Source organism: Brassica rapa, chromosome A08 (genome assembly GCF_000309985.2).
Source record: "Brassica rapa cultivar Chiifu-401-42 chromosome A08, CAAS_Brap_v3.01, whole genome shotgun sequence".
Classification (NCBI taxonomy): Eukaryota; Viridiplantae; Streptophyta; class Magnoliopsida; order Brassicales; family Brassicaceae; genus Brassica; species Brassica rapa.
This window is the reverse complement of record NC_024802.2, coordinates 12,759,275-12,779,889: the sequence shown is the minus strand read 5'-3', so window position 1 is coordinate 12,779,889 and position 20,615 is coordinate 12,759,275. Positions and strand designations below refer to the sequence as shown.

The window sequence follows — 20,615 nt, the reverse complement described above, 5'->3', positions numbered from 1 at the left end:
CCTTCAGGCTAACTATTGGATCAAGCCCATGATCAAATAGGCCGCATGTGGTTACAGCTGATTTGTGTTTGAGTGAACTGAGCTACATTTGGTGAAGTCCTCGTTATTAAGCTGATTTAACAAGTTGTAGTATACATGATGCCTGTTGATCAATTCTGTTCCTCTCCTTCACAAGAATCACCATGTGTCACTATGTTCATGTTCTACTAAAAGTCATAAGGATACATAGGCTCTTTTTAGTTCCTCTGGTCGATTGTTTCACGTTTTGTGTCCACCTCCAAAAGTTTTTGCTAGAAGCTTGTAAAGGTTTGATTTGCTCAAATTAAATTCCCTTTATAAAAGGCAACATTTTCTTTTAATTTAATATTAAATTATTAGTCATAACCAAAAACAGCTGGAAATCTGAAATATTGAGGAACACCAGGTTTTTATTATCATAGTTAACTTTGTTTGGATGTATACGTACTTCTTTTTTTAAAAAGAGCTAGATTAAGGGGACGTACATTTGAAATAAAGTATTATTATACGAAAACCGAAGTAGAATGGCCAGGCAAGATGGTACTATTACTATATGTATGTTTTTAAGTTTAAATATACAAAAAAACTTGTAAGAATAATTAAGCTAAGTTCATACACATGACACTTTAGCTACTAATACCATATGTAGTATTAGCACTAACGACAGGACACCCAATAAGAGTACAATCCACAAACTAAACGTATTCACTGAATTAAGTACGATATGTTAAACATGTATTGTGTATCTATGGTGCTTATTATAGCATATTCTGTGTGCCTGACTGAACCATTAAACATCCGCCACAAGTTTTAACTTAAAAGTAGTGGCCGTTTGGTAATAATAATTAAAAATAACATTCTGAAAACGAGGACCACCTTTAAAGAGTTGGAGAAAGACAGATGTTGTAGATGAATCTAGCCGTTACCAGAAATAGTACACGTGGCACGATTTGAGTGAACGAAGGAAGAGATCTGACCTGTCTTTTGCCCAACTGATGTGGAAACAGTGACGTGGATGTCTTGGAGATAAAGATTGGGCGAGCAAGGTTGCCCTTGTGGTGGTAGGTTATTTGCTTGAACTTCAGTTATTATCCAAATTAACCCAATTTGTTTAATAATTTAATCATAACCCCCTTCTTTTCCGAAGAAAGAACATAAATCAAGGATTGGCAGCGAGATCATGTTTAAGATATGATTCATTCTCACATGCACTGATATCGTCTGAACCAAAAATATGATCCACCATAAGGAGATTTGAATCAGGGAATGTCATAGATGGCTCAGTTCAAAAAAAAAAAATGTCTTAGATGACAAACCCACCCAATTGATTATGACGACCATCATTTCGGTTTCATAAATTGACTCAGGTATATGCATATTCCCACCAGCTTTGGCTAATCTGAAAGATATTGTCAACATATCTCCGAGTATCTAGGAGTCAATAACTACCTAGATTACAATCCCTTGTAAAGTGTAACTAGATAACAACCTTGTGTATATTTAAACGATGTATCTTGTTCATTGAATGAGAAGGGAAACTCAGTTTATAACATGGTATCAGAGCATCAAAGCTCCTGAGACCCGATTCTTTTCTTTCTTCTCTTTAATCTCTTCTTCTCTCGCTATATCTCTCTACTCTATTCATCACCTCCATCTTCTCTTCTCATCTCTTTTCATGGCTGCTCTAAACGCTCAACCCGTTGAAAGAGCGTTCGGGGTTACAAACATTAAAACCCACATTCCCTTGACTCTAGATCTTGAAGATCACAACTATGATGCTTGGCGCGAACTCCTTCTCATGCACTGCCTTGCGTTTGACGTATTGGGACACATAGACGGCACCGCCGTCCCTGCTAATGATGACGATACACCCTGGAAGAAACGAGACGGGTTGGTCAAACTCTGGCTCTACGGCACTCTTGCTGAACCTCTGTTTCGCAGCATATTCAAAACCGACGGCACTGCACGAGACATATGGCTTCGCATTGAAAACCAGTTCAGGAACAACAAAGAGGCTCGCGCCCTGCAACTTGATCATGACTTGCGTACTACCGAAATTGGAGATGAATCAGTGCATGACTACTGTCAGAAGCTGAAATCAATCTCCGATCTCTTGGAAAATCTCGATGCTCCAGTGGCAAATCGCACTCTCGTCATGTATCTCCTGAATGGACTGAACGAGAAATATGACAACATCATCAATGTCATCAAGCACAAGGATCCGTTCCCCTCATTTGATAACGCAAAATCAATGCTTCTTAATGAAGAAACACGTCTCAAAAGAGGAACCAAAGCCCCAGTAAGCAACAACACACCATCATCATCCACTGTTCTGACGGCAACAACGGACAAACCGCAATTAAATCACCCAAGAAGAAACCGCAAACAGAACAATAGGGGTCGTGGTCGCTCAGGCTTTGGAAATCAACGTCCTTGGAGCAACAACTGGGCGCCAAACTGGAATCAGCCTTGGCAACAACCGTTATTCCCAGGAGCCATGATGCAGTGGCCACAATATCCGACGCCTTGGACTCAACCTGCTGCAAGAGGGCTTCTAGGACCAGCACCACAACGACCAGAACAAGCGCATGTTGCCAACACTCAGCCTCAACTTACCACTGATTTCGCTCAGGCCTTCAACACTATGACTCTAGGCGATCCAGGAGCGGCATTCGCTACTATGTTCTGTTTTTGGATCATTACTCTCACTTCGTATGGATTTATCCCTTACGACGCAAGTCTGAAGTTTTCACAAAATTTACTCACTTTGCTTCTTTTGTGAAAACACAGTTCAAAACAAACATTCAATCGTTCCAGTGCGACAATGGCGGGGAGTACAACAATGCCCAATTCCAAACCTTCTTCTCTAATAATGGCATTAAGGTTCGGTTTTCGTGTCCTCATACGTCTCAACAAAACGGACGTTCTGAGAGGATGATCAGAACCATAAACAACACCATTCGAACCTTGCTATTTCAAGCTCGCCTTTCACCTGTATTTTGGGTGGAGGCCCTTCACACAGCCGTTCATCTTCTAAACATACTTCCTTCTACATCCATCGAAAATAATATTCCTTACCAGAAACTCTTTCACAAAAAGCCAACCTATGACCATCTAAAAACCTTCGGCTCTCTTTGTTATCCAAACATTAATCACTCCTTTCTTCACAAACTTGCTCCACGCTCTGCTCCATCTATCTTTCTTGGCTATCCTACAAACCACAAAGGCTATCGCTGCATGGATCTTAAGACCAGAAAAATCATTATCTCTCGTCATGTGGTCTTTGACGAAGCAATCTTCCCAGCAGCTGAACCTCAAATAAAAGACTCCTCAAACACTTACAAGTTTTTGGAAACTTCTTCAGAAACATCTCCTCTCTTCCAACAGATTCTTCAAGCTCCAATGGAGTCACCGGTGCCTCCGACTATACCGGCTCCTTCTCCCCCCACTGTCGCACCTGTCCCCCCTCCTACTTCTCGTCACTCTATGACGACAAGAAGCCAGGATGGAACTCGTAAACAAAGGTCCTTTTGTCTCTCTTCTTACCTCTTCCGTCTCTCCTTTACCAAAAAGCCACCTTCATGCTCTTTCAGATCCTAACTGGAACCCGGCTATGGGTGATGAATACGGTGCTTTGGTTAAGAACAAGACGTTTAGTCTAGTACCTAGGCCTCCTGATGCTAACATTGTTCGTGCTATTTGGCTCTTTAAGCATAAGATAGGTCCAGATGGTACGATAAGACGACACAAAGCTCGCGTCGTCGCTAACGGCAAATCACAAGAGGCAGGACTAGACTATGATGAAACATTTAGTTCAGTCGTAAAGCCCGTGACGATCCGAACAGTTCTTCATCTTGCATTGCACAATGACTGGGAGGTCCACCATCTTGACGTCAAAAATGCCTTCCTTCATGGCAGACTAGAGGAAACAGTCTATATGCACCAGCCTCCCGGAATGGTTGATCCCACTAAACCAAACCACGTCTGTAAACTCAACAAGGCGCTTTACGGTCTCAAGCAAGCACCCCGTGCTTGGAATGCACGGTTCTCTCAATTTGTAGCCAAACTTGGGTTCACAAAAAGCTGCAGTGACACGTCTCTATATGTCTACGACAAAGGAAAAGATCGAGCTTACATACTCCTTTATGTAGATGATATACTTCTCACTGCCTCCTCTCCACGCCTTCGAGAAACAATTGCTTCCAAACTCAAACAAGAGTTTGAGATGTCCGACGACGGGAAGCTTACGTACTTTCTCGGCGTCAAAGTTGATCACAAAGCAGGTGGGATGTTTTTAAGTCAATCGAGTTATGCTAAAGAAATTCTCCTACGAGCTAACATGCAGGACTGTAAGCCAATTGCTACTCCAGTTGACCTCAAAGTTGACGACCCAACACTATACAGAAGCATTGCAGGGGCTCTTCAGTATCTCACACTAACACGCCCGGACATTCAATACGCCGTACATCAGCTCTGCTTGTTCATGCATGACCCACGACTATCTCACTTCCTCGCAATGAAAAGAGTCCTTCGGTACTTGCAGGGCACGCTCGATCATGGCCTCCAGCTCCACAAATCTTCTTCCATGTCCCTCACGGCGTATACAGACGCCGACTGGGCAGGCTGTCCCGACACACGACGATCCACTTCGGGATACTGCATCTACCTAGGCGACAATTTTGTTTCATGGTCCTCCAAGCGACAAGAAACAGTCTCCCGCTCAAGCTCCGAAGCGGAATACAAAGGCGTGGCAAATGCTGTTGCTGAAACGTGCTGGATACGTAACCTCTTACTAGAGCTAAAATGCCCAATCACCTCGGCTACGCTGGTCTATTGTGATAACGTAAGTGCCGTTTACCTATCCAACAATCCAGTGAAGCATCAGAGAACAAAACATGTTGAAATCGACATTCATTTTGTCCGAGAAAAGGTGGCAATGGGTCAAGTACGAGTTCTACATGTTCCTTCCACTTCACAGTATGCTGACATATTTACTAAAGGTCTCCCTTCTTCCCTATTCAACGAATTCAAGTCCAGTCTTTCCGTTCAGCCACCTGACGATAAGACTGAGGGAGGGTGAAAGATATTGTCAACATATCTCCGAGTATCCAGGAGTCAATAACTACCTAGATTACAATCCCTTGTAAAGTGTAACTAGATAACAACCTTGTGTATATTTAAACGATGTATCTTGTTCATTGAATGAGAAGGGAAACTCAGTTTATAACATAATCAGTTTTCAAGTTAAGACCATCTACAATGCAACACTAAAATTTACTCTATATTTACTCTATCTAAAATAGAGTAACTCTATTATAGAGTTAGATTTGCTCCAATGGTTCACTCTATAATAGAGTTACTCTATAATAGAGTGGAATATAGAGTAATCTTGTTTTTTAACTCCAAATATAGAGTGAAAAAATAAGATTACTCTATATTTCACTCTACTATTATAGAGTAACTCTATTATAGAGTGAACCATTGGAGCAAATTCAACTCTATAATAGAGTTACTCTATTTTAGAGTGAAATATAAAGTAAATTTTAGTGTTGCATTGGAGATGCCCTAAATATAGACACGCTAATGACTCAGAGTCTCGGACCTGTACGAGTTTAAGATGCAAATGAACATGCATTAATATTTGGATTATATTTAAGCTTAAATAATTTTTCTTACATAATTTTGTAATGAGAAAAGCATACAGTCATGGAAAAGGAGGATAACAATAATCAGTTTCATGATTGCACAGCGACCAGACATTTTTTTCTGTCACAAAGACAGCATAATTTCAAATCAAATATTTCTGATGTACTGTACTTCCATGATGGTGTATTAATTAAAGTTATTTCCGTGTCTATATAGAACGTAAAAGACTCAAGTATTTCTATCATGCTAATCAGTTAATATATTGACATTTGCGTAACAAATAAGTGTTAATATTGGTATTTCAGAAAGTGACTAATTAGTAACTATGGACATTAACAAAAGAAAGTTTATTAGGGCTCGGAGGATAAGGACAAACTAGATCTTGACCCGCCCGACCGGGCGGGTATTTATTTTATGTTTTTAGTTTTTTTTGTTTATATTAAATGATGCATTTATAATATTGAAACATAAATTTATATTGAAAATTAATCTTTTCAGTTATAAAAAAAATTAAAATTAAAATTTTAATAAAATATTTTGATATAAATTTTAAATTTCTAATTAAAATAATATAGAGGTGGTCATATTTTTTCCAATTTCAAAATCTAAGTTTCCTTAAAGACAAAGAAAATAAATTTATAAGTACATAAAATATATAAATATATTTGGAACTATAATTTCTATTAAAATAAATTTGATAAAGAAAAATAATCTTGCTGTTGTTATTTATTTCTAGAGCTTGACCCGTGACCGTATGAATATTTACTACACATTTGTTAATATAACATTTTTTAACATAACAATTTCATTTATTACTTTGAATAATTATATTTTGTGATTTTAATCATCTATTATATCACAATGTATAATATAAACAAATCCAATATTTATAACTAATTGGACTTATATTGTGAAAGCATTATACTAATATATGAATAAACTATTTTATATTTTATTTATATGTTATATAAATTGATTATGATGTGTGATTTTTTTATTTTTTTATTTTTTATTTATTACTTATAAATATTAAAAATATTGAATATGTTAATACGAAATACATTAGAAAATTTATTTTGGTTATGATTTGATAAAAGAAATCTATTATTTAAATTTGGAAAGACATTAAATGCTTAAATCTATTATTTAAATTAGGAAAAGACAAGCATGCTTAAATATAGGTTCAATAAATATCTCAATGGCATTTTAATGTAAATAAGTGGTAAAACTAAGAGGTATTTCTATTATGTACTTCTCTTTTAATAATATAGATGTTCTATTCACGAATTAAAAAACGAAAGCAGTAGGGTGTACTAATAGTCTTTTTTTTGGTTCAAATGTACTACTATCATATAATCTGCTTTTGGAAACATAATTAAAAATTGAAATCACTTTGTTTTTGGACTTGGATGGACCAAAACGATAATAATTACTCGTTACGGTCTTACAGGCTTCCTCTTCCGTTAATATTATCCGTTGGTCCCCTATTTTAACTCGAGGATAATTGCTAGTTCTTTTTTTTTGAGTCAAATATTCTTGCGGTAATGGTTTTGTATATATGCAATCCTTATTTCTAAATTAGCATTCATAGACGATTATTCATATATGTATATATGTAACATAAAAAAAATTCTGCTTAATGTCAAAGAAATCTTTGAATCCTGATAATTGTTCGTATAGTAATCATATAAAATAACAAGTTACAAGTAATTAGTTCCTTATGGGCAGAAAGTCTGGTAGACTTGATTTTGAGACATGAACTTCGTTTTTGTTTGTTATATAACTTATAAGAACATCTATACAATTAAAAGTACATCATAAGTCTCTAATTACTTTAAAAGTAACAATAATAGAAGAAAAAATGAGTGAGAAATCAAATAAGAAACTTTAAAATTTCATGAGAATCCTATAATCCACTTATTATTTATCATTAATTGTGTTTTATTTCTGTAAAAGTTTAATACTAAAAATAAAAATCCAATAAATATACATGGTTAAAGATGCTCGAATGCATACAAACCTATTGTATGAGATTTTCAAGAAAGTTTGTAAAATCCTCGTCAAAATTTTCTTAGGATACATCCACGAGTGAATAACTTACCTTTACTAATTTTGTCAAAAGTGTATCACATCATCAATCAAATCCATCTCCCTCTTTTCTTGTTTTGTATAAAAGATGATCATTTTTAACCACCACGAATAATATGTTCTTCTAATATTATTTCTGCTAACAAGTATGTAGAGAGTTTTAACCAAACAAAATGTTAAATAGCTGTTAACTATTCGGAAAGTAGTTAGTTTAGATAGGCACTACTAACCACTTGGAAAATCAACATTTCACCTAAATAACGTTATTTGGTAAATAAATTAAAAACAAGAAGAAACTTGCAAAAAAAGGAGATTGGACAATAAAAGACAAAGAAATCGATATAACCGTTGAGAAGAAGAGAGAAAAGGGGTCGGATGACAGGCTGACGAGAAAAACTTACACCTCATTTCTATCATTAACCCTCACATGGCTTACCTGTACACTTGGGTTCCACCATCTTCTACTTTTTCTATCTCTTTTCAAATTGTATTAACCCCAAAAAATTATTCAGCAAATCTTAATTTACATTATTCTCTCGCATTTTGTTTTATTATCAGAAAATATTCACAATTCCAGAACCGCCGAAGATTTTGTCCATACCCACCTTTGATTTTTATTTCGTATCATCACTGTCAGATGATACTAAATATTAATTATTTGACATATAATGCCTGTAATAATACACAAAAAAACAAAAGAAAAAAAAACAAATAAACTATACTCCCTCCGTTTTTTAATATAAGTCGTTTTAGAGAAACTTTTTTGTTCCAAATTATATGTCGTTTTCGGTTTTTTATGTAACATTTATTAGTAATTAATGTTGTCTGACCAATGATAATATATCTTCTATTTTTCTATTGGTTAAATTGTGGTTAGGTAAATAATTAATGATGTTTTTGTTTCGAAAATATAAGAAATTAATGATTTTCTTAATCTATGTGCATAGCTTCAAAACGATTTATAATAAAAAATGGAGGGAGTAAGTTTTAGCTAGTAATTGGTTTTTTCTCGTTATTTATTAAATGATCTTATTAATGCCTTGATTATTCGTTATTAACTAGAAAACTAGAAAGTTCTAAGTACAATTTTAAGTTTAGAGGTAATCATCTGACATTTAAATTCCCAAAAACTCTTAAGAATCTTTCCCATTATGGCATTAAAACAACTAACCGTACAAATAATGATTTTCTTACAGAGCTGTTTAAGATAATTACCATACCAGTACTAACTAAAAAAACACAAGACAATACCGAAAACACCCTCGGCTTATCCATGGGGGCACTTGCTAGATTCTTTTAAAAGGCAGAAGAGAGACACTGTCGTCGTCACTCACCACCACTCCATACCTATCTAGAGAGAGAGATGTCGAAAGAAGTGAGCGAAGAGGGACACACTCAAAGCCATGGAAAAGACTACGTTGATCCTCCCCCAGCTCCGTTCCTCGACATGGGGGAGCTCAAGTCCTGGTCTTTCTACAGGGCCCTCATCGCCGAGTTCATCGCCACGCTCCTCTTCCTCTACGTCACCGTAGCCACCGTCATCGGCCACAAGAAGCAAACCGGTCCTTGCGACGGCGTCGGTTTACTCGGTATCGCATGGGCTTTCGGTGGTATGATCTTCGTCCTCGTTTACTGCACCGCCGGTATCTCTGGTAAGTTATCATCTCACCTTTAAAAAAAAAGAAATCTTCTTACACGTTTCGTTTACTTTATTACTAATCTTGTTCTTGTTCTTGTTCTTGTTTTTTTTTTCTCAGGTGGTCACATCAACCCAGCTGTGACTTTCGGTCTGTTCTTGGCGCGTAAGGTCTCTCTTGTGAGAGCTGTTGGGTACATGATAGCTCAGTGTCTTGGAGCCATTTGTGGTGTGGGTTTCGTGAAAGCTTTCATGAAGACTCCTTACAACACTCTCGGAGGCGGAGCTAACACCGTAGCCCCTGGTTACAGCAAGGGAACTGCTCTCGGAGCTGAGATCATTGGAACTTTCGTCCTCGTTTACACCGTCTTCTCCGCTACTGACCCTAAGAGAAGCGCTCGTGACTCTCACATCCCCGTAAGTGGATAAAGTTTAGATCTTTTAAGGTTTTGTGATAGAAGTTTGGTATATTCTCAGATGGGGTTTGCGTATATTCTGATTATCTTTGAATCTTTATATGGTTTTATGATTAATCTTGTTAAAATATTAAAAGGGGCTGTAAAGATTCTTATAAAAGTGTGAATCTTTTGGGGTAAATGATAATTTTCTTGAATAGTCTTAAGTGCGTCTGTGTAGTTTCTAGTAAAGTTTTTGATATTGTCTCAAATGGGTCTTTGTAGTGAAGATTATGATATTGTCTGAACGCTTTTTTTGGTTTGGTTGTTCTGTTTTCTGACTAGGTTTTGGCTCCACTTCCAATTGGATTCGCTGTGTTCATGGTGCATTTGGCTACTATCCCCATTACCGGAACTGGAATTAACCCAGCGAGAAGCTTTGGTGCTGCTGTTATCTACAACAACGAGAAGGCGTGGGATGACCATGTAAAGTCTTTTCTTATTATCATAATTGTTACGTTATCTTTGTTAAAAGTAAATTAACCATTGGCGTCTCTAATTATTTGATGTTCACATGTTTTTTTTAGTGGATCTTCTGGGTTGGTCCGTTCGTGGGAGCATTAGCAGCAGCAGCTTACCATCAATACATCTTGAGAGCTGCAGCAGTTAAGGCATTGGCTTCATTCCGAAGCAGCGCAACAAACTGATAATGAAGTTGTGAATTTTACCCACTTAATGAAGGATTCAATGTTACTTTATTTGTTGCTTTTGTGTGTAATGAGAAAGAACTTAAGTTGGTGGATGGATATGGATGATGTTAATTATGAAATGGATCTATGTTTTCTTTTCTTTCCTTTATTTATTTTTGTTAAAGAAAAAAGCCACTTTGTTAGTTTTTCAATAGTTTAGTTCGGTGTGTCTTGTGAATCATTTGGCTTTTTATAAGTTAATCTTTCTATTTCTCTACATCCAGTTCAAGAGTATCTCATCACTTAATTTCGTATTATTGTATTATATGTTTTGTCGGAACTCTTATCAGTAACGTCGAAATAAAATACAATTTTTTCTGCTGGTCATGCTGTATTATTGTGTATAGGAGACGCGTGGTGGGTCATCGATTTCATTTCGTTTCATTATCCTCGGTTTGTCAACAAACCAATTAGTCAGTGACATGTGTACTTTCATATCAGAGTCGAGTAAGAATAAAGCGTTACGGCTGTTTCTCGATTGTTCCTTGGATTCCATTTTGCTACGATTTAACTTTTTCGTAAAGCTCTTGCTCATGCTTCTTTTTAGTCTTTTCTTACTCATACAAGAATTTTTTTATATAAAAAGTGAAGCCAATGGGATTATTACAACCAGCCAAACAACGAGACATTAAGCCCATTTCCCACCGCACAAAACCTTTTCACGCATGTCGCGTAGCTAATTTTCACCACATGGGTAACTCCCTACGTGAATATTGCACGTATTATTATTACTGTTTTATAGACCCACACTACCTGTTTATGTTTGGACTTACTGAGAAGTGATCTGTATTCGGAACTATACCAACTCAACTAATTGTTTTCTATCTAAAATAATTGAATCATTTGTCTCGACTAAATAGCTGTGATTTTTTTCTAAATCGATCACAATCACATGTAAGGGGGTAGAAACAATGTCACGTCTTGTCTTTTCAGTAAAGTGAAACACAGAGAGGAGAAGGTGTAACAGCCCGATTCCCCGGAGTCCGACCGGGGTTATCGAAGGGGCGTTATGGACACGTGTCTACTCATCTAGACAACCCTACGTGTCCCGTTACTGGTCCCGAGAGACGAGCGCATAACCTTCTTTGAAATACCGTCATACCCACATCCATATACTTCTACTTACAGTCCTGCGCACAGGAAAAATGGAAATGGAGGGGTGAGCAACAAGTTACTCAGTGAAGTGGTTCTAGACCAGCCTGCCCGCATGACACTCTATACTACTCCATGCGGGAACTAGGACTGACTAGCCACTACAATCAGTTAATGCATTTTCATCATTTCCTAATGTTATCTGCAATTTCCACAATCACTTCCATTCATTTCTAACAACCTAGCGATCAATCAATACAATGATCTCACTCATTGCCACACACGTCAAACCCTAGACTTAACCGACTCCTCTTGTCCGTCCGACCCGACCCTATGACACCTTTAACTCCCCGTTACCCGACCATGAGCTAAAACCCTACAATGCACATCCTTTTCAACTTTTCATCTTTTCCTCTTTTCCTCTTTTCCTCTTTTCCTCAGTGGGTAGCCCCCCACTAGGCTTCTACCCCATATTCATGTGGATTCGCCACATCTCCTATGGGTGCTTCCATATTCATGTGGATTCGCCACATCTCCTATGGATACCTAGCTTGGACCACTTACCCCACCTACAAACCTTAGACTCTCTATATGCTTTCCCACCCATGCTTAACCTTAACATCCTTCTTTCATACTTTTACTTATCATTTCACTTCCTTATCGTTTTCACTTAATCCTCCCCATTCCCAATTACTTTCCCTTTTCATTCATACTTGAACTTGGACTAAATCACTAGACGCCACCCGTTATCGGTGTCACACACAATACACATCGCATTCAAGTTCTACTTCAATAACGTTTATAATCATTGCTCATCTATCATCCTAGCATTTGTTCCTCTCTAGCATCCTAACTTCAATCACAACAACACATGGGACAACACAACCAAACATACAAGTATCAACTACCAATCAATCATTACCACGACAATTCAATTCAGTTCATCAAGTCCCATTTATCAGTATGAGGGTTCTTATGCATCATGATTCATTCATCTATCATCCTAGCAATACCATGTCCTATCAACCTAACTCCCAATCAGGGTCTAATCAAGCCTAACTCCAACATAAAGGAGTATACAGAACCATGAAAGAAGGTTGGGTTCGAAACACTCCACCTTAGCCTAGATCTGGATCTGGATCTGGAACAAGAGACAAAGGGGATGAGATCTGAACAGATCTGGAACAAGTAAACAAGAGAGACGAGATCTGGTCACCACCACAACACCACACATCCACCACCATCACCACACTCGGACGATCACCCCATCACCACTTGGACGACCACCACCACCACCACCGGCGGCTCGGCTTGCTCTCGGGGGACTCACGGCGAGGAGAGAGGAAGAGAACCAACGGAAAGAGAAAGGAGAGGGAGAGGGAGAGAGAGGAGGCGTGAGAGAAGAAGAGAGAAGAGGAAAAGGGAAGCTTGACGGCTAGGGTTTTCTAGTCTCTCTAAATCTCTGCAGAGCTTCGCTCTAGTTTCAGAATGAGAGAAAAATGAGAGGAGGCAGCTTTATTTATAGGAAAAGGAGGGAACCCTAGGTCATTTACCCTAATGGGCTGCAGTCTTAACGGGCTCTCCTTAAGAAAATTTTTGGGCTAGGAACCGGGCCGTTACAATTCTCCCCTGTTAATCGGAATTCGTCCCCGAATTCCAAGCCCTAGACTTCCAAACTTAACATCCGATAACAAAAGGAACTCACACAATCACACATCATACAAGGGAGGCACACAAGGCGAGAACAACTTTGCTCGGGGATCTTTTAAAAACCAATGAATGAATTAAGCTCAAAAAGAAATTTTGCAAATACAATGGATCCGATCAAAATCATAATAACGTATAGATATAATGGGTGGTTTTGAAATCATTTCCAGGAGTGTTAGAAGAAACAAAACTTTTACAAACTCTTTTCTTTTAATGAAAACAAGTTTTTTTTTTTTTTTTTTTTTTTTTTTTTTTTTCGAAAACGTCGGAAATGCTGATCCCTTAGGACAGAACTAAGGGATCTTAACCCGCTCTGATACCAATTGTAACAGCCCGATTCCCCGGAGTCCGACCGGGGTTATCGAAGGGGCGTTATGGACACGTGTCTACTCATCTAGACAACCCTACGTGTCCCGTTACTGGTCCCGAGAGACGAGCGCATAACCTTCTTTGAAATACCGTCATACCCACATCCATATACTTCTACTTACAGTCCTGCGCACAGGAAAAATGGAAATGGAGGGGTGAGCAACAAGTTACTCAGTGAAGTGGTTCTAGACCAGCCTGCCCGCATGACACTCTATACTACTCCATGCGGGAACTAGGACTGACTAGCCACTACAATCAGTTAATGCATTTTCATCATTTCCTAATGTTATCTGCAATTTCCACAATCACTTCCATTCATTTCTAACAACCTAGCGATCAATCAATACAATGATCTCACTCATTGCCACACACGTCAAACCCTAGACTTAACCGACTCCTCTTGTCCGTCCGACCCGACCCTATGACACCTTTAACTCCCCGTTACCCGACCATGAGCTAAAACCCTACAATGCACATCCTTTTCAACTTTTCATCTTTTCCTCTTTTCCTCTTTTCCTCTTTTCCTCAGTGGGTAGCCCCCCACTAGGCTTCTACCCCATATTCATGTGGATTCGCCACATCTCCTATGGGTGCTTCCATATTCATGTGGATTCGCCACATCTCCTATGGATACCTAGCTTGGACCACTTACCCCACCTACAAACCTTAGACTCTCTATATGCTTTCCCACCCATGCTTAACCTTAACATCCTTCTTTCATACTTTTACTTATCATTTCACTTCCTTATCGTTTTCACTTAATCCTCCCCATTCCCAATTACTTTCCCTTTTCATTCATACTTGAACTTGGACTAAATCACTAGACGCCACCCGTTATCGGTGTCACACACAATACACATCGCATTCAAGTTCTACTTCAATAACGTTTATAATCATTGCTCATCTATCATCCTAGCATTTGTTCCTCTCTAGCATCCTAACTTCAATCACAACAACACATGGGACAACACAACCAAACATACAAGTATCAACTACCAATCAATCATTACCACGACAATTCAATTCAGTTCATCAAGTCCCATTTATCAGTATGAGGGTTCTTATGCATCATGATTCATTCATCTATCATCCTAGCAATACCATGTCCTATCAACCTAACTCCCAATCAGGGTCTAATCAAGCCTAACTCCAACATAAAGGAGTATACAGAACCATGAAAGAAGGTTGGGTTCGAAACACTCCACCTTAGCCTAGATCTGGATCTGGATCTGGAACAAGAGACAAAGGGGATGAGATCTGAACAGATCTGGAACAAGTAAACAAGAGAGACGAGATCTGGTCACCACCACAACACCACACATCCACCACCATCACCACACTCGGACGATCACCCCATCACCACTTGGACGACCACCACCACCACCACCGGCGGCTCGGCTTGCTCTCGGGGGACTCACGGCGAGGAGAGAGGAAGAGAACCAACGGAAAGAGAAAGGAGAGGGAGAGGGAGAGAGAGGAGGCGTGAGAGAAGAAGAGAGAAGAGGAAAAGGGAAGCTTGACGGCTAGGGTTTTCTAGTCTCTCTAAATCTCTGCAGAGCTTCGCTCTAGTTTCAGAATGAGAGAAAAATGAGAGGAGGCAGCTTTATTTATAGGAAAAGGAGGGAACCCTAGGTCATTTACCCTAATGGGCTGCAGTCTTAACGGGCTCTCCTTAAGAAAATTTTTGGGCTAGGAACCGGGCCGTTACAGAAGGGACCACCACAACAACAGCCTAGCATCTACTCTTTACTGGTTATCACGCCTTTTCGGCTCTGTTTTTGAAAATACTTAGCCGTTATGAACCTTTCTTCGTTATCTCTTCCTAGCTTCCAACATGGTCCATTCATTTTCAAGTTTGTAAACCCTAAACCCTAACAGTTTATGAGCCATGTTCTTATATAAATGGCCCGCAAGGGTTTTGTTTTCTATTATTTTAGTGGATTCTGGAGAAGAACAATGTTGCAAGTTGCAACTCCCAACAAACCTTTTTATAAAAAAGAAGAAGAAAAACTTCCAACAAGCCCTTCTACACCTGGACAAAAATTTTGAAATCCGAGATCCAGAATGAACCGGAACCGGAAAACCAAAAAAGTATCTGATTCAAGATGGAAAAATTCCCGAATAGATCCTATAAAATTACATAAAATCCAAACCAAATTGTTATTAACTAAATCTAAGCGGATATTCCAAAACCTCCAAAATACAAAAAAGTAATATCCGAAATAAATATTTAATACTTAAATTAATATTTCAAATATTCAATTATATGCTTATTTTATCATAATATACAAACAAGTATTTAAAACTTAAAGTACCTAATTTCATGTTTATTTTAATATGATATCTAAAAATAAATGTATCCGAAGTAAAATAAACCGAATATAAAATTAGTGGTTAGAAGACTTTTGACATGTATTACAAATTATGACTGAATCAAAGTACTATTAACTGAACATTATCCATATTTAAATAATATTGAATGAGGCCTATAAAGTCAAATATGGAACATGGAAACCTGAAAAATCTAAACGAATCCGAATGTGTACTCGAACATCTATGCCTTATATCTAACTAATCTAAGAATCAGTAATTGCAGGTAAAGCAAAAGAAAGCAGAAAAAAATTATTAGCAAGAATTCATTGTGTTTTTCTTTTGAAATCATGTTAAAAAAAAATCATATTTAAAATAACAAAATAAATACAACTAATTCGTAAACATGTTAATCAAGCACAATTCTTTTGAATCACCAAAATATTTTATAGCATACACTTGTTAACTAGTTATGAACTGAAGTTCTTTTGAGTCTAGATTTCAATTATTCAGGTTTGTAGAAGATTGATCAAAAGCAGACTCTTTAAAAAGTTGCCGACTTTTTGGTTTGTATTTGATGTTCAGAATTATTTTTCTGGTGTCGACAAAAACACACCTTCTCTAATAATGTTGATAAAAAATGGTACAACATTAAGTTTTGGAAGGCAACTGACTTGAGAATAATTTTATCCCACAAATTGGTTCGTCAAATATTATAGAAATTAAGAAACATAAGAAAACAAAAATTCGTTGTCAAAGGTGATTTGAAGCGACAAACAATTTGTCGTTGACATCATTTGTCATCTTCCGTGTTTTGTCTTGTGATTCCTTTACAACTATTGCTCTCACTAGTAGTTAAGATTTAATATCCAATAATGTTAATTAATTATTTACTCATGCTATGCAAAAAGACTAAGCACATTCCTTTTTGGGGGATTCTAGTTCAGCTTCGCCGTTTTACGCATAGTCTTCGGCTCGGGAGCTGCCTGTTGGGCCATGTTACAGTGGGCTTCAATATAAAGGCCACATGAGTAACTGAAGCCTAGTGGCATTGCCACAAATAACAAAGTTCGTTAGTCTAACGGCTTAAGAACAGAGCAGAAGTTAAAACAGAGTAGGCTGTAAGATAATTTTCTTACATTTCTTCTTTGTGTTAGTTCTTCTCAGTATACATTTTTACTATCTCCATAAAAGCATCCTTTTGACATTTTCTATAATATATTGAAAACGATTAAATTATACAAGTAGTTTTGACCAAGTGATTAACTAAGTCTAAAACATTCTGTGCATAAGCCACTAGCAGATTCAGGAACATATCTTTCGTTATCTAACTAAACTCAAGACAACATATGTTCTTATAATCATTCCATTGGAGAAAACGAAAGAAACTAAAAAAGTAAAAGAACATTTGCATCACAAAGCCAAACATATTTATTAGCAACAACAAATACATCAACACCATTACAAGTTACTAATAAATAAACCTTAGTGATATAAAACCATTTTTTCCCATATACTTCTAAAAAACCGAAAACTCATTTTAGAGTCTTTAGATTTTGTGCTACAACTTACTATTAAACCCTTGACAAAATCACAATCACACAAATACAAACTCACAGAAGCTCATCTATAAACGTTTTCCCTTTAAATTTCTCAATCTTGAATCCCATTTTCTCCATCCTCACCCATTCACTCTCCATCTCGACCACCAGGTCCCGTGTCTCCTCAATCCGCAACCTCGCCTTGGCCACTTCCTCCTCCATCCCAACCAAATCAGCTTCTTGAGCTTCAAGCTCTTCTCTCTTAGCCTTCAGTAAACTCTCTTGCCTCTCTTTTTCACTCTCTACATCTTCTTGAGACCGCGCAAACTCCTCAAGAACAAAACGCAGCCAAGCCACTTCGATGTTCACTGACTCCAAGTCTCTGAGAACTGCCAACATCTCTTTGACTTTGACTTTGGTCAACTTCCCGACCGGGGTTGACTTAAGTTCCTGCGTCAACGAACATAAACACTCGAGGTAACGAGACCGCATTGATCCCGACTCCAGCTTACAGTTTTGAGCAATGTCTCCGTGTTTCTCGATGATAGCTTTCAGGATTGCTGCCAAACCCGATCTCACTCTGTATTTCCCGACAGAGACGATAGTGTCAGACATTACTGACTCAAGATCGAGCTCTACTCCAATCTCATTGTTGCTTTCTTCTTCTTCTTCATCATCATCATCACTGCTCTCTTTTCCATGCGGTATTGGAGAATTTAGGAAATTAAATAATGTAGTTTCAACGCCTGCTTCAATCTCTCCTTCTTGTTTTCCCGGTTTAGGTGATACCGGTTTGCTTTTATCAACCTTCACAAACATGGTAGAAACATTGAGAAACATCTAATATAGACGAATAGTTTGAATGATGGACATATAAAAATACCATTTTTTGGGGGGAAAGAGGAATGATTTGAGAGAGTTTTTTCTCCGGTTTATGCTTAAAGAAATCATCAGATGATGAAGAGGAGAAAGACTTATTCGTATCAGAAACTGTCTTGTTCTTCACAGCAACAGGTGCAGCTACTACTGCATGGTGAATCTTAGGAAAATTAGCGTTTCCAAAACTGCCTCCACCGTTTTGATATGGCCTTGCAGATAACGGTGAAAGCGGTTGTGGATATGATTCCTTCTTTTTCCTACCAAAACTCCCTGAGAAACTAAGAGCCTTTAAACCTGTAATAATTTTAATTACATAAACTTTTACTTGAAAAATAATTTACAATAGAAAAAGCAATGATCAGCAAAAAGAAAGAAAGAAAATGACCTACCTTGCTTCTTAGTCTTCTTCTTGACATGGCCTTGAGCAATTTTCTCTAAACAAGCTGAAGCACATTCATGGAAAGGATTGGCTGAATATAAGCAATCCGGATGAGCTTTTTGATTGAAATTCATAGCTTTAGATGCAAGAAACTGTAATCAAGAAAACCTCATAAGACACAAACAAGCAACACAAGAGCTTCAACTTTGTGGTTTCATATGAATGAACATATCACATCGACGGATATGTATAAAAGGTCAAAGCTATACTCAATAGTTTCAGCAAATAGGTCAAAAAGATTAGACACTGGACTTACAATATGCAACAAACTCCAACGAAATAGGATTCCTTTCAGATTTCACCAACCCTCTCATTCATTGCTTTATATGTAAGAAAAGGTAAAGAGAGACTAAAGTGAGTTAAGAGTTAGAGAGTTTCACCAAATATATATCCAGAAAGAAATTTCTTGAGACTAATGGTGAGTTTGATCCCCACAAGACTCATGGTAGAAAGATACAAACATGACTTTTCGTTTTGGTTTCTTCCTCCGACCACACAATATTGTAAGTACAAATTTTCCAAGTGTCTAAATTTCAACGAAGGAAGCACTCATTTATTGACTAAGACCAGAGTTAAAAGGTAGATTACTTTGACCGGCTTGTTTTTAAGGTCCACTTTCTGGATAATATTTTTTAAATATAAAATTTCGTTTTCATTGATTGTGTTCTTCTGTCACAAAGTTCCTAAGCAAATGAACAGAGTATAAGACAATAAAACAGTATCCATCAGTTTTCATGGTCGATCATATAATCATATATTATAATAACTAAAGCAAACCCACGATTCTAAGCAAGAACAAGAATCGATCCGTTTATCAAAGAAACAAAATTTTATTCACATTAATGAAAATTACATACAGAAAAATGAAAAGAGCGAGAGAGAGATATACCAAAGAGTTTGTAGAAAGAGTGCCCGTTTGTCTTGGCCTTTTGTGTTTTGTTTCGGGCTTTGCCCATTTTGGGCTTAAGAAGATTGATCAAATTTTCATGTGTAACATTCATTAACCGAATATCCCATCTAAATATTAAAAAGTTTGAAAATATAAAGTATTAAATACATTAGTGTAATCACTTTTTTAATTTTAAAAGTAAAATACAGAAACATGAGTTTTTTATTTTACGATATCAAATTTACAAACCACTTTTTATTTCTTTTAATTTACGTATATAACTTGTTAAAATGATAAATACATCTTCTATTAATTTAAACATATTTATAATTACATTTGAAAATAAATAAATCTTAAATTATGTAATATACGCATAAAAAATTAACCATCACGAAAATAAAAAATGATATCTCATATTCATTTTAAATATACTTATATGCAGATAAATTTAGATTTACATATTAATGATATAGTTTATTTCTCGATGATGTCATCATGAAAACAACATGTAACTAGAATAAAAATATATGAACTGTTAATATTTATAAATGATTTATATATAATTTATGGGTTATAAATGTTTTGTTAATAAATTTGATCCAAATATTAAGAAAATGAAAAATGTGAGATAAATTTAATAACTTTAAAAAACTTGTGACAAGGTGTCAACTTTTGGTACATCTATTAATGAGATAATTTTTTTTTTGTCATCAACTTATACAGACTCATACTGACTCTGTGAACCAACTCGAGAGATCTTGATCCATGTGAACGACAAAAGACGATTGCTTCCTGACACTGCGTGCGAGGCTATCCGCCTTCGTATTCGTATCTGACACTGATGAGATAGATACTTG

The 20,615-nt window shown here is 37.0% G+C and overlaps 3 protein-coding genes and 1 long non-coding RNA gene across 6 annotated transcripts; 3 read left to right on the top strand and 1 right to left on the bottom strand.

The window, feature by feature from the left end:
- The first annotated feature begins 1,543 nt into the window (after positions 1 to 1,543).
- On the top strand, positions 1,544 to 2,800 carry LOC108869321. Its single transcript, XM_018653571.2, has one exon. The coding sequence runs from the start codon at positions 1,544 to 1,546 to the stop codon at positions 2,798 to 2,800; it is 1,257 nt and encodes a 418-aa protein (XP_018509087.2).
- Positions 2,801 to 5,435: 2,635 nt separating this feature from the next.
- Positions 5,436 to 10,749, top strand: LOC103834368 (aquaporin PIP2-7). Of its 3 annotated transcripts, none has more exons than XM_033277052.1 (5): positions 5,436 to 5,453; positions 9,106 to 9,404; positions 9,510 to 9,805; positions 10,129 to 10,269; positions 10,371 to 10,749. In XM_033277052.1, exons 2-5 carry the CDS (start codon positions 9,116 to 9,118, stop codon positions 10,488 to 10,490), a joined length of 846 nt encoding a protein of 281 aa, XP_033132943.1. In that variant the 5' UTR covers positions 5,436 to 5,453; positions 9,106 to 9,115; the 3' UTR covers positions 10,491 to 10,749. The 3 variants fall into 3 exon arrangements, with proteins under 3 accessions (XP_033132943.1, XP_009108681.2, XP_033132944.1); XM_009110433.3 differs by lacking the exon at positions 5,436 to 5,453 and adding an exon at positions 5,847 to 5,905; XM_033277053.1 differs by lacking the exon at positions 5,436 to 5,453 and adding an exon at positions 6,253 to 6,282.
- Positions 10,750 to 11,216: 467 nt separating this feature from the next.
- On the top strand, positions 11,217 to 17,634 carry LOC117127262. Its single transcript, XR_004450185.1, has 2 exons — positions 11,217 to 11,490; positions 15,414 to 17,634. It is a non-coding gene; the product is annotated as an uncharacterized LOC117127262 (long non-coding RNA).
- On the bottom strand, positions 17,418 to 19,541 carry LOC103834367. The gene is made up of 4 exons (XM_009110432.3): positions 19,126 to 19,541; positions 18,820 to 18,961; positions 18,435 to 18,724; positions 17,418 to 18,358 (listed from the first exon to the last, which is right to left on the bottom strand). Exons 2-4 carry the CDS (start codon positions 18,941 to 18,943, stop codon positions 17,624 to 17,626), a joined length of 1,149 nt encoding a protein of 382 aa, XP_009108680.1. The 5' UTR covers positions 18,944 to 18,961; positions 19,126 to 19,541; the 3' UTR covers positions 17,418 to 17,623.
- Positions 19,542 to 20,615: the final 1,074 nt, after the last annotated feature.